General features: G+C 36.9%; 1 protein-coding gene across 1 annotated transcript; it reads right to left on the reverse strand.

The window, feature by feature from the left end:
- Nucleotides 1-10354: 10354 nt before the first annotated feature.
- LOC127805572 (uncharacterized) lies at nucleotides 10355-10831 on the reverse strand. The gene has a single exon (XM_052342325.1). The coding sequence runs from the start codon at nucleotides 10829-10831 to the stop codon at nucleotides 10355-10357; it is 477 nt and encodes a 158-aa protein (XP_052198285.1).
- Nucleotides 10832-12023: the final 1192 nt, after the last annotated feature.

The following is a 12023-nucleotide window of genomic DNA, read 5'->3' on the forward strand; positions in this document are numbered from 1 at the left end:
TCCTGAATGGTTATCTTGAGGAAGATATATTCATAGATCAACTTCAGGGATTTGAATTTGCCAATCCTAATAACTTGTGCCAGTTTAAGAGATCCATTTATGGTCTTAAGTAGGTTTTGCATTCTTGGAATATCCATTTTGATTCTAAGATCAAAGAGTTTGTTTCATAAAGAATCTGGATGAGCCTTGTATATACAAGAAGGTAAGTGGGAGTGCAAGAGTCTATCTTATTTTGTATGTGGATAACATTCTCCTTATGAAGAATGATATTGGCATGTTGATGCCAATTAAAATTTAGTTATCCAATAAATTCTCCATGAAAGCTTTGGGAGAGGTAACCTACATCTTGAGAATCCACATCTATAAATATAGAGTAAAGAGATGAATAGGTCTATCCCAAAGCTTATATATAGAAAAAATACTAAAGAAGTTTAGCATGGAGTTCCACTCTTTAAAGGGATGTCCCCTAAGACTCCTGAAGAGAGACAACACATGGAAATGATTCCTTATGCTTCGATAGTGGGGAGTCTCATATATACTATACTATGTACAAGGCCTAATATCACCTATGCAGTAAGTGTTACTACAAGATATTAATCTGACCCAAGAGAGGAACATTGGGTGGCCGTAAAACATATCTTCAAGTACTTGAAAAGGACTAAAGATATGGTTATGCTCTATGGAAGAGGTGATCTCCGTGTTGATGGGTTTATAGATTTAGACTTTTGGTTTGATATTAATGATAGAAAGTCTACATTGATGTTTGTATCTGTCTTTAATGGTGGAACAGTTAGCTAAAAGAGTTCCAAGCCAGATATAACTACGGATTCCACCATGGAAATAGAATATGTTGCTACATGTGATGCTGCAAAAGAAGTTGTATGGATGAGGAAATTCATTTCTAAGCTTAAAGTGGTTCTATCCGTTGAGTTACTGAAACCTTTATATTATGACAACAACGACGTGATTGTACAAGCCAAGGAACCTAGGTCTCACCAAAAGTCTAAACACATTGAGCACCGATTCCATCCCATTCGAGAAATTATAGCACGTGAAGAGGTGCAACTACAAAAGCTAGCGTCATTGGAGAATGTCGCAGACCCACTAACTAAGGTGGGTCTGTACCTTCCCATCAACCCAGGTAAGTTTCTCCATGTATTTTGTATTTGAAGATTCTATGGTACGGATTTTTACATTATTGATATAAGTATGGTGTAGTGGGAGTGCATGTCTAGGAAAGTTCTGGTTAAGGAAATACTTGGTATTTAAGTGTGTCCCTTTGTGACCCACCTCTCTTTCCTGGAAACTTACCTGGTGTACTATTCACGTACACACATTATTTCTGTATACGGTTACTATTTATAGTGAATAGTGGAAGTGAATTCGGTTATGTACCATATCAGGTTTCGATTATTGCTTTCGCAATTGTAAATGATATGCTGGGAAGGGTTTTGTTTAGAGTTCAGTACTTGAGATTTTAAGATATGTACCGTAAAAAAGGGATTTATGCATTTATGTATTTATGTTGAGACCCAGCATAGTGACACGCTCGGTAAGGAAAAAGCAGGGTGTTACACGTGTTGACCTCGATTGTCGTACTGGGACCTAATAATCACACTCTTCCTCAAATCTTGATACCTTAATGATCCATGGCTATCACATTTATTCAAGAATTTCAATATCCTATTTTCCAAATTTTCCATAATTTTCTCCTATTTTTCTCTCCATAATTCCAAAATAAATATTTTCTCAAACATTTCCCTAAATTTTTCTCCACCATAAATCATAAAATATTTTTCCAAAAATAATAAAAAAAATCAAAAATTACCTAGCTCTCACGCGTCCTCAAGCACCCACGCGTGGCTTGCCTACGCGTGTATTGCATGCGCCCAACTTTCCGGTCGTCTTCAACCTTTTTTTGATCACCGACGAGGTCCGATCAAGATCTGATCCCACTATCTTGAAGTACTCTTCAAGTCAATCTCAATGGCACAACCCTTGGCCTAAAAACATCACCGAATCTGCCTCAATTTGGCTAATTTCGAACCATTTCTAGCAACCCACTTGAAATTCTGGCCAAGCTCGAAACCTATTTAAATGAACTCAAAAACCTCTCAAATTCTTCAGAAATGACCCTCTAGGCTTGGGGAACAAAAGCCCATTATCCTTCTCCTTCAATTTTTTCTCAAACTCTGGGATTCTCAAGTTTAATTTTTAGCCACCTTTGACCCCTATTTATACCCGATTTCCAGCCATGTCAAGCCATTCCTTGTCAAATCCGAGCCTTTAATGCTCTGATATTCCCTTTAATCACCTCAAATTGTTGTGATTTGCCTCGAACACCCCTCTCCTAATTTTTCAACGACTCACAGTCATACCCCACCATCCCTCCATCAAATTATAGCCATACTCGGCCCATACACACCGCAATCAATCCACCATGCCCTGAGGCCCATTCTGGACCCTAAAACAACCTTCCCGACGATGGCAGGAGCCTGGCCGATGGTGGTAGTGGTGGCTAGAGTTCCTAAAAATTCTTTGATTTCTAGATTTCATTCATCTCTAGATTTCATTCAGGCATTTTCCATGCAACCCCTTGAGTTCCTGAAAATTCCACAATGAACCTTAGAATTTTCTCTTTCACATTTTATCCCCTAAGTTTCATTTTACCTATTTTGGCCAAGATTCAAAAATTACACTTAGGCCTAAAAATATGCAAAAATGTCTTTTTGATCATGAATCCTTTTGTTTTACCTCGAAACTACTTCAGGGTTGTTCCTTGTGCAAAACTTAAATCCTCTCAGGATTCTGTTGCCTTTTTGGAAGTCCCTTATGATGATTCGATTTTTTAGATTGCATCACAACTGTAATGAAAATAGTCTCTGATTTGATTTTTTTTTTTTTAGCGTCATAAATCTTTTCTCGAGATGCTTGTCAATGATATACCTTTCTCTTTAGACATTTACGTTCTGGAGTATTCCCTTCCATTAATTCGGCCGTTTAAGATCTTTAAATTGTCTTTTGGACTCTTCTTAACATCACAAAATATGCAGTATTTCACGTATTAACAATATACTTATTTCTTTTGACTTGGGATATTACACCAAAGTTCCCGAGTCATAGCTACCCGAAGTCGTGCTCCACTCATAGCTATCGAGGGTCAATTCCATGCCATATCATACGAACCATGCAATGTAACAAATAATAGATGTAATGGCGTGGTAAACATCAACGTGATACATTGGCCCCCATAAGCTAGGCATCAGGCCATGCTTCTGCCACATAGGAATACACATCTACTGCAATGCTCATGCACCTAGTTATTCTAAAATGCACATGTCCAACCATTCATAGCTTATGTTTCCCTCGATAATGCAAGCTCAGTCCCATGCACAACAATGCCATGCAATAAGACACTTAATGGCAGAGTCGGTCGACAATGAGTAGGTATGGGTTGACAATCCGTGACTAAGAGCAATCGATCAGCAGCCATCCTCGGGCTGACCAGCAATGCACTCCTTCATCACCAAATGGTCAACACTTTACCTCACCAATCGATAGCTCCTACACCATGTCACAACAACTCACACCTGCTGGGAACCATAACCACAACCAAACCCCATCAATCCTCTAAAAATCTAGTCCCACATTGGTTCAGCATCATTCCCAAGGGAATAGAGACGATACAACACCCCATAAGCGTTTAGAATAAAAATCCCCAGGAATCCTATATTTATCTCAAATCCACCATAAAAGGAGTCAACCACAAGGATTTATTAAAAAGGGATAAAGTGCACCCACAACAATAAAATTCGAAACCAAATCAGGGTAAAAGAGAAAATAAAACGCATAAAGCGAATAGAAACTTGCCTTTTAATAAAATATTCCAATTGTTCTGGTCACGTGCTGCAAAATAATATTTTTACCAAAATTAACAATATCCCGATCTAAACATTTAAATAATCTAATCGTAAGGAATTTCTAATATATATTTTCTCGCTTACCTAGCTAATTTAAACTTCAATTGCCTAATTTTTCTTCAATTTTTCCTTGGATTTTCCCATTATTACTCTTTGTTCGTGGCTCCTTCTTCTCCCCAGTTTCCTTCCTATTTATCCTCTATTTCTGCTACTAGATTACACTAGAATTTAAAGCTTTAAACACACAAAAAAGTTGAGCAGTTGAGCACTGGCCGCATGGCAGCCAACGGTGCCACCGTCTTAGCCCAAAACGACGTCATTTCTAGCTGGCTTATGCTAGAAAAATCAAGCATTCTCTTCTTCACCTGCGCGACCTCCTGCATCAACCTTGCAAGCCTGTGCCACCTAACCTACATGCTCATTCAACTAATATACACACCCAATTAATTTTAAAGAGATTCTACAGCCACTTTCAAAAATTACACCTAGACTCCATTGTTTCCAAAATTTAACACCTACACCCTACTTTAATAATAACACTTATACACCAATTCTTTCCAAATAATTACCCATTTTTTAGAATAAAATAATTTAACATTTCCTTTAAATTAACACCATAAATTAATAAAAAAAATTAAATCACAAATAAACGGGTCATTACACATATGATCTTAAGAAATGTAATGAAAGAAAATTCTAACAATTTAAAACTTTCAAATTCTTCAAGGGTAATGTGACAATAATTGTTTTTTTTTTTTTTTGGTTTCTCCCTTTAATCTTAGGTTCCAAATTAATTTTGTTAAGAGGATATGTCCAAAAGAATTAATAGCACTTACTTGAGGTTTAAATGAGATTGCTAAAAGATTCAATTATTTAAATTCTCATCAATGGATTTAGAATTTCATACAAATGGTCATGGAAAATTCAAGAAGACACAAAATAATGGTGTTATGGTTGAAGCAAGTGGGCAAAATTATTACGGTGTTCTTACAAACATTATTAACTTCAACTCCTATGAAACCTTAAGATTGCATTATTTTGTTGTGCTTGGGCGGATATTAATTCACTAAGAAGGTAGATTAAGAAAAATGTAAAAGGGTTCACATTAGTCAACTTTATAAAGTTGATTCACACTAAACAATCATTGAAAGATAACCTTTTTGCTTACAGAATAATGTCATGTGGTTCTAACAAAACCAAGAGACTTATATAACAAAAAATTATAAACAAGATGATGAGACTTACACAATATGCATGCCATTTAAGGTTATAGATTGGGTTAGGCCAAACATTGAAGGTGAAGTTATTGAGTGACATGTTATTGTATATTTGTACAAATCATTACATAATTCTATAGTTTATTTTGTTTTACACATTTTTTTATTTTAATTTTTTAGAAATGTTTTCGTGATTACATGTAACATTAATGGGATATAAGAGTTCCACAAACTCATAGATGGTTCTTGATAATGCAAAGGTATCTAGTATGCATATCAAGGGCTATTAGCATCAAAAAGCTAAACCTTTTCAAGTTGTGGCAATTTTATCCAATCCTTCTAATTTTGGAAATTAAGGCCAAATTTATAAAGTTAGTAGCAATTTTAGCTAAATTGAAATAACGGGTTACTCGACTATCAACCCTCGATCATGTGGCATGCCACGTGGATATTTTAGCGAGCCCATTGCTGATTGAACCAAAAAATAAAAATAATGCAAAAGCTAAGGTTAACCGGTTAACCCTTAGCTTATGAACCTCCTGAAATTGAAACCCTAAAACCTAGCTTCAGATCACGAAGAGGCGAGATGAAGGGGAAAACGGGCGGAGGAAGAATCGGAGGCGGAGGACAAGGTTGAAGTTGAGGAATCGAACGATGAAGATGTCGAGAAGGAATCGTAGAGTGAGAACGACATTGAACGCTGAGTGATCGAACGGCAAAGACGAGATGGAGGAAGAATTGAGGGTTTTGAAATCCTAGTCAACATATTGCTTCATATGGTGACGATGACATAGGGCTTGAAGAGTATGACTCCGAGGAAGACGAAGGTTGTTTGGGAAGATGAAGGGAGCACAACTCTGTGAGGGTTTTCAGGTCACATTTGCTTAGGAAGACGAAGGAGACGGAAGTGTAAGTGTCTTGTCCTGTATTGTTTCTTTTCTAAAAGAATTTAAAAAAACACATAAGTTAGTTGGCTTATGTATTCACCAGAATAATGCTTGTGACTTAGTGCTGGGGGTCACTGTAAGAGGAAAATTAATATTTCATTTGAGAATTCTAGCACACTTTTCTATGTAATTAGAGTTAAATTGTTGTGAAGGGGATTGATTTGATGGCTTCGAATGAGCAATCTAGCACGTCTTCTGGGAGTTGTAGTAGATGTAGCGACAATATGGTTGTATGCAAGGTGCACAGATTGGAATATCGTAGTCAAATTTCATATATCTAAGAAAACAAGGAAGAGGTTTTTATGTTGTCCTCTACCTAAGGTAATGTGTGTAAGTTTGAAGATTATCAGTTCATTAATTTGTTTGTGGCATTTGTTGAAAGTACACATATTGTAGGATCAAAGTTGTGGTTTGTCAAGTGGTGTGATGAGGAGCTAAATCCAAGTTCTCGACAAATAGAGGTTTTTAATGTCATATATGACAAGATGGAAAGAATGGAAGCCATTATTGCAATGAAAGAGAGGCTGAGGTTGCATTTGAAACCAAGATAAGGGATGTTGAGGCAAAGATGAAGGTTGTTAAGGAAAAGCTTATGAGAAAAAAAAAAAAAGAAAAAATGAAGATGCTAGAGGAAGAAAGAGCTAGGTTGCTGGAAAGAATTGAGAAGATGGAGGCTAAGAAGGTTGTCAGAGATTATAATGTTAGGAAAATTAGGATTTTATCATTTGTTTTGGTATTGTGCATGTTGTGGTGGGTGAACATGGTGCAAGATCAACGTGTCAAATGGTTGTCTTTACAATAGCTAATAGAAGTTCATGTATTTGAATGCTCAATGGAACATTATTATGTATATTAATGTAAGTCTATTATGAAAGTTGGTATTGTGCATGTTGTATCTGTTTTATTTCTGCCCTTATGATGCTTTAAGTCAAGCATCTCTTCATTCCCAAAATGCACTATTGAATGCTAAAAAATAGGTATAAAACACGAGTTGTGCAACGGATTCATGCTACTTAAGACAAAACAACAACTATGGAACTAGTCAAAAAATCAAGATAGGGGCAATGGGACATTGGTGATTTGATGGAATTATTGTCTGAATGAGACTTAATTCACATATCTATCCAACTTAAAAGAACATTCAAATATGGTATGCAGACATTTGTAGTTCCAAATTCTTACATGTATCTTTTTTTTCTATTTTTGCTACAAAATATTTGGACAACAATAGTATAGGGACACCATCATAAGTATCCATCCAACACAAACAAATCAAACAACATTGATTTTAATTGGTTAAACGAACACAATCCATCCAAATCCTCCTGAATTACAACACAATCTCATCCAAATTGCCCCTCAATATAGAATTACATAACTGACACAAGCAATCGAGCATCCCAAATGAGAACACAATCCAAATTATCGTAACCAATTACATCACACCACAAATAACTGTCTCAAATGACACATCCATCTACAAATTACATCACATCTCAAACAACCGTCTCAAATGACACATACAAATCTCCATACCATTTACAAATTACATCACATCTACTTAACCGTACCAAATGACTTATACTCACGGGCTTGGTAGTGGTGGTGGTAGGCTGACTTGGTCAGATTTTTCTTAAGAAGGCATGGGTTGTGATCCAGTTGTTGCTTTCCTATTGTTGGGAGTTTAATACATTCTTTGTCACAATAGATGTTGTTGTAAGTCCACATACATATCTTGCTCGTTTTTCCACTAGCATCTGAATTGCCAAAAAAGACAAATTACATGTAAAATAACAATAGGTCTAATCTGTTACATGGGCAATCTTATAATTAAAAAAAATTAATTAACTAACATCCGTACCTTTGCATAAAAAATTTTGAATTCTAAGGAGAACATCACTTCGTAGCCTTGACTTGCCTATATATATACATCACGGTGAATAAGAAGCATCGAATGGAAGTTTTAGGGTCAACCAACTTCGTTAAATTTGCAAAAAAAAAAAAAAAAATAGGTGTAGCTACCAATTAGACCAAACAGAAAACAAATTTTATCCAATTATTTTGTTCTAGTTTAAGATTATACCTTTCTTCTATCTCTTGTCATTTACCTTTTTGATGCAATTGCTGAGGCCATTGTTGGGGCTAACGCTGAGGCTAGTACTGTGACATTTACTAAGACACTTGCATCAGCACTTGCATATGCACTGGCTAAGGCTCCTGCTGTGGCACTCGCCGAAGAAGATGTGGTTGTTGCTGATGCAATTATTGAGGCAGTTGATCTCGATCTTGCGGAGGCACGTGATCCGGAAGTTGATGGGGTTGTTGCTGAGGCATTAGCTGTGGCACGTAGGCTGCCTCTCTTCGCCTATCATGGGATAATAATATTAATGTAAACAAATATATATATATATAACATAATGGACATTTATAATTAGATATTCATACCTTGGCAGGTCTTGGTACCACTGCCTTGTCCTTATTTGGGCAACCCCTCTTATTGTGGCTAGTTTGCAAGCAATATTGGCATGTCATATGCATGCCATGCCGACCACCCACATCATGTCCTTCCATTTCAGTGACATCCCTCTTTCGTTTCTTTTTTCGTCTGCCAGGCTTTCTCTTATATGGGGGTAAGGGCAGTATAGGAGCAACATCAATCCTTGGCCACATTAGGAACCCATTCAATGGCTCCAATGCATACTGGTATGCCTTTCAATATTCTAATTTGCTATAATACCAATTTACATAGGCAACTAAATCATGCTTCATAAAGTGTATACAGGCTAAAGCATGAGAGCACAAGATGCCACTTAAGTCCCACTACCTGCAAGAGCATATATGCTCTTCTAAGCTGACCACATAACCTTGGTTCGCAATGCTAAATTGGAATTTTTGTCCAACAGCAGGCCTCATATTACAATACCTTGTCCCCAGTTGTGCCTTCTCCAACATTTTTCTGATTCGTGGACAAATTTCATCTGAACACTTATTCATCATCTCTCTTTTATCATACATTATTACCATTAAAGATGTTTGAATCCCTTCTAACATGTCTATGATAAGCAAGCACCTTGCCTTGCATATATAACAATTGAAGGTTTCAGCCAAGTTAGAGGTTACAACATCACACTTGGGCCACATGTTGATAAATGCCCTACAAAAACTTTTAGGGTTCGGCTTCATGAAATCAGAATGTGCAGTGGCACCCAACACTTCCATTTCTTGCATGCAACTAAGAAAACCTGACTAATTTGTTACATTAATCGCCCTCCAAAACAATGACTTAAATTCCTATCCATCATGTAACCTTTTCCAATTGGCATAAATCTTCCTTGCACAATTCCTATGCTTAGCATGAGGTACAAGATTCTTAATTGCTTTGGCAAGACCCTTCTATTAATCACTAACAAGTGTTAGGCCAAGTCTGTCAACAATATTAATATCCTCCAACAAGTGCTCTAAAAACCATCTCCAACTGTTCTTATTTTCCCCCTCAACAACAACCCAGCTTATAGGGAACATTTGATTATTCTCACCCCTCCCAATTGCACTCAGCAAGGCACTTCCTACTAAGGGGTTTAGGGATCACCCATCCAAACAAATACAAGGCCTACAAGGTGTCATATACCCCTTCCTAAGGTCTAAAAATCCTATATACATTCTTCTGAACACGCATTCCCAGTAGGTCCAGTGGCATCTGTCTCCAATTCAAAGTGGCCTTTAGGGTCAACCCTTGTGAGTTCAGCCATGTATGAATGGAGTTTTGAATAATGAGAGACCAAACCACCCCTTAGTAATTTTAGTGCCATAGTCCTTGCTTTATAACATGCCCATTTTGACACGGTTATTGCATATTTGTCCTTGAAATCAAGTGCCATCTCTTCTACAACATAAGAAGGATTTCTTCTGAATGTTTGGAGGAATTATTTTGCTAACCAATTAGAATTGGCTTACTTATTTGTTAAACTCCTAAAACACGATGTTTAGCATTATACCTTCTCACCATAACTATCCTCTCTCTTTGCTTCTTGGCAGGATATATTCTCCATGGAGAACCACCCGTACACATTGCTTCCATATGTTTTTCACATGACCTCTTCCAACCAATACTAAACCCATTACATATTCCATATTGTTGGACACATTTCTTAAACTGTTTGGCATTCTCAAAAAGTATGCCAATTTCAAATTTAATTGTAGTGTGGTCACAACGTGGGTTATAAACCAAAGACCTTTTCTTCATCTTCTTTGCTCATAACAAGTCACTTTCCTAACTGTTACATGGAGTGTCAAAACCTTCATCATCAGAGTCCGTGTATTCACTAAGGTGTCCATCATCATTTCCAAATTGAGGATCTACCCCTAGCCTTTCACCATTGTCAACAATGGTTGATTTAAAGACACTCTTGTTTTTCCATGCAATCACAAACTCCTCATTATCGGTCTCACATTCCTCAACCCAATTGTAATCTCTGTTAGGCTCATCCCCACCAACTGTAGGAATATCGAAATCCTCCTCATCTTCACTGTCCTCATCACTATTGTCTCGTGCATTATGTGCATCCTTAATGACTATATTAACTGGTGCTTCATAATGATCCCTTCCATCATCAGATTCCAACTCATCCTCATTAACATCAACATCGCATCCTCCGTCGTCGTCACCCACCTCCTTCCCACTTGACTCACCTGATTTACATTTAATGTAAATTTTCAGGAAACCAAACTCTATTCCCTCTTCCCACATTCTAAAGACTTCATCATCACTATGGACTAAGCTCTGATAATCCCACTCCCCCCTCGGTTTATATTACCCTAATTTGTAAAAATCTCCATAACCATCTTCCTTACACTTTGCCACAATATCTTCATAGGAGATTCCAATGCAATTTTTCCAACCCCCCAATACATATGTACCACCTACATACGTACGCCATGGATGTAACACCCCCTCTCCTAGAACTACCCGAGAAAAGGTGCTACAGAAATAAAATAAAACTAGCTGATAAACTGAAATCTGATACCATAAAGGAATATCTCAATCAACTAAAATAAGAACTCTAAGTTAACATAAATTGGAACCATAAACTCTGTCTAAGGGAAAATCCCTCAATTGAAAAATAAGCTAATACTAAACTGATAAACACTATAAAACTAACAACTCCCAGACATCTTTGGTCTTGAGTGGCTCCACGTACACACACTACTGACCATTGCTGCTAGGCCCCATATCTGGTACTCCCCCGCTAGGACCTGGAAAGGTGAAGAGTACAAGGTGAGCTACAAAGCTCAGCAACTAATAAGATGGAAAGAATAACTTAAACTGAATAGAAGAATATCGATACTGATAAATACTTACTAAACTTGTACTGAGTATAATCATTGTTTGTTTGCATTCATAAAAATGTAATGCACATAAACTGTAAACTAAATGCAAGTATGCAACTTTGGCTCATAGGCCCACGTAATCTGATAATACATACATGTCTGATCTGAATCCTACATACATAAAAACTGTAAGCACATACTGTGGGCAATATGCCCCTAGCCCCCTGGTGGCCACCAGGCAGGCAACTCATAAGCTGAGCTGAAACTGAAACTAGTGGTATTCCAGCGGACAAGCTTCCTGGCGAACATAATGCAATGCTATGCTCATATACATGCTGGCACATGATATGTAGTGCTCCATATAAAGTCATGCTAAATGCTCATACCACAATGTATGCACATAATCTCACAAAATAATGATGAACATGTCATAACAAATACTAACCATATAATCTGACATTCATTATATTAGAATACAAAGATTCTATGAATTATGAATTATGGTATGGGCCTGATTAACTTGTTATATTCTGGCATATAAACTCATTACTGGAAGATATTAAATAATTTAACTTAATTAAAACTTGAATTAAACTATTCTGGAAGTTCAA

The sequence above is a fragment of the Diospyros lotus genome, chromosome 7 (genome assembly GCF_014633365.1).
Source record: "Diospyros lotus cultivar Yz01 chromosome 7, ASM1463336v1, whole genome shotgun sequence".
Taxonomy (NCBI): domain Eukaryota; kingdom Viridiplantae; phylum Streptophyta; class Magnoliopsida; order Ericales; family Ebenaceae; genus Diospyros; species Diospyros lotus.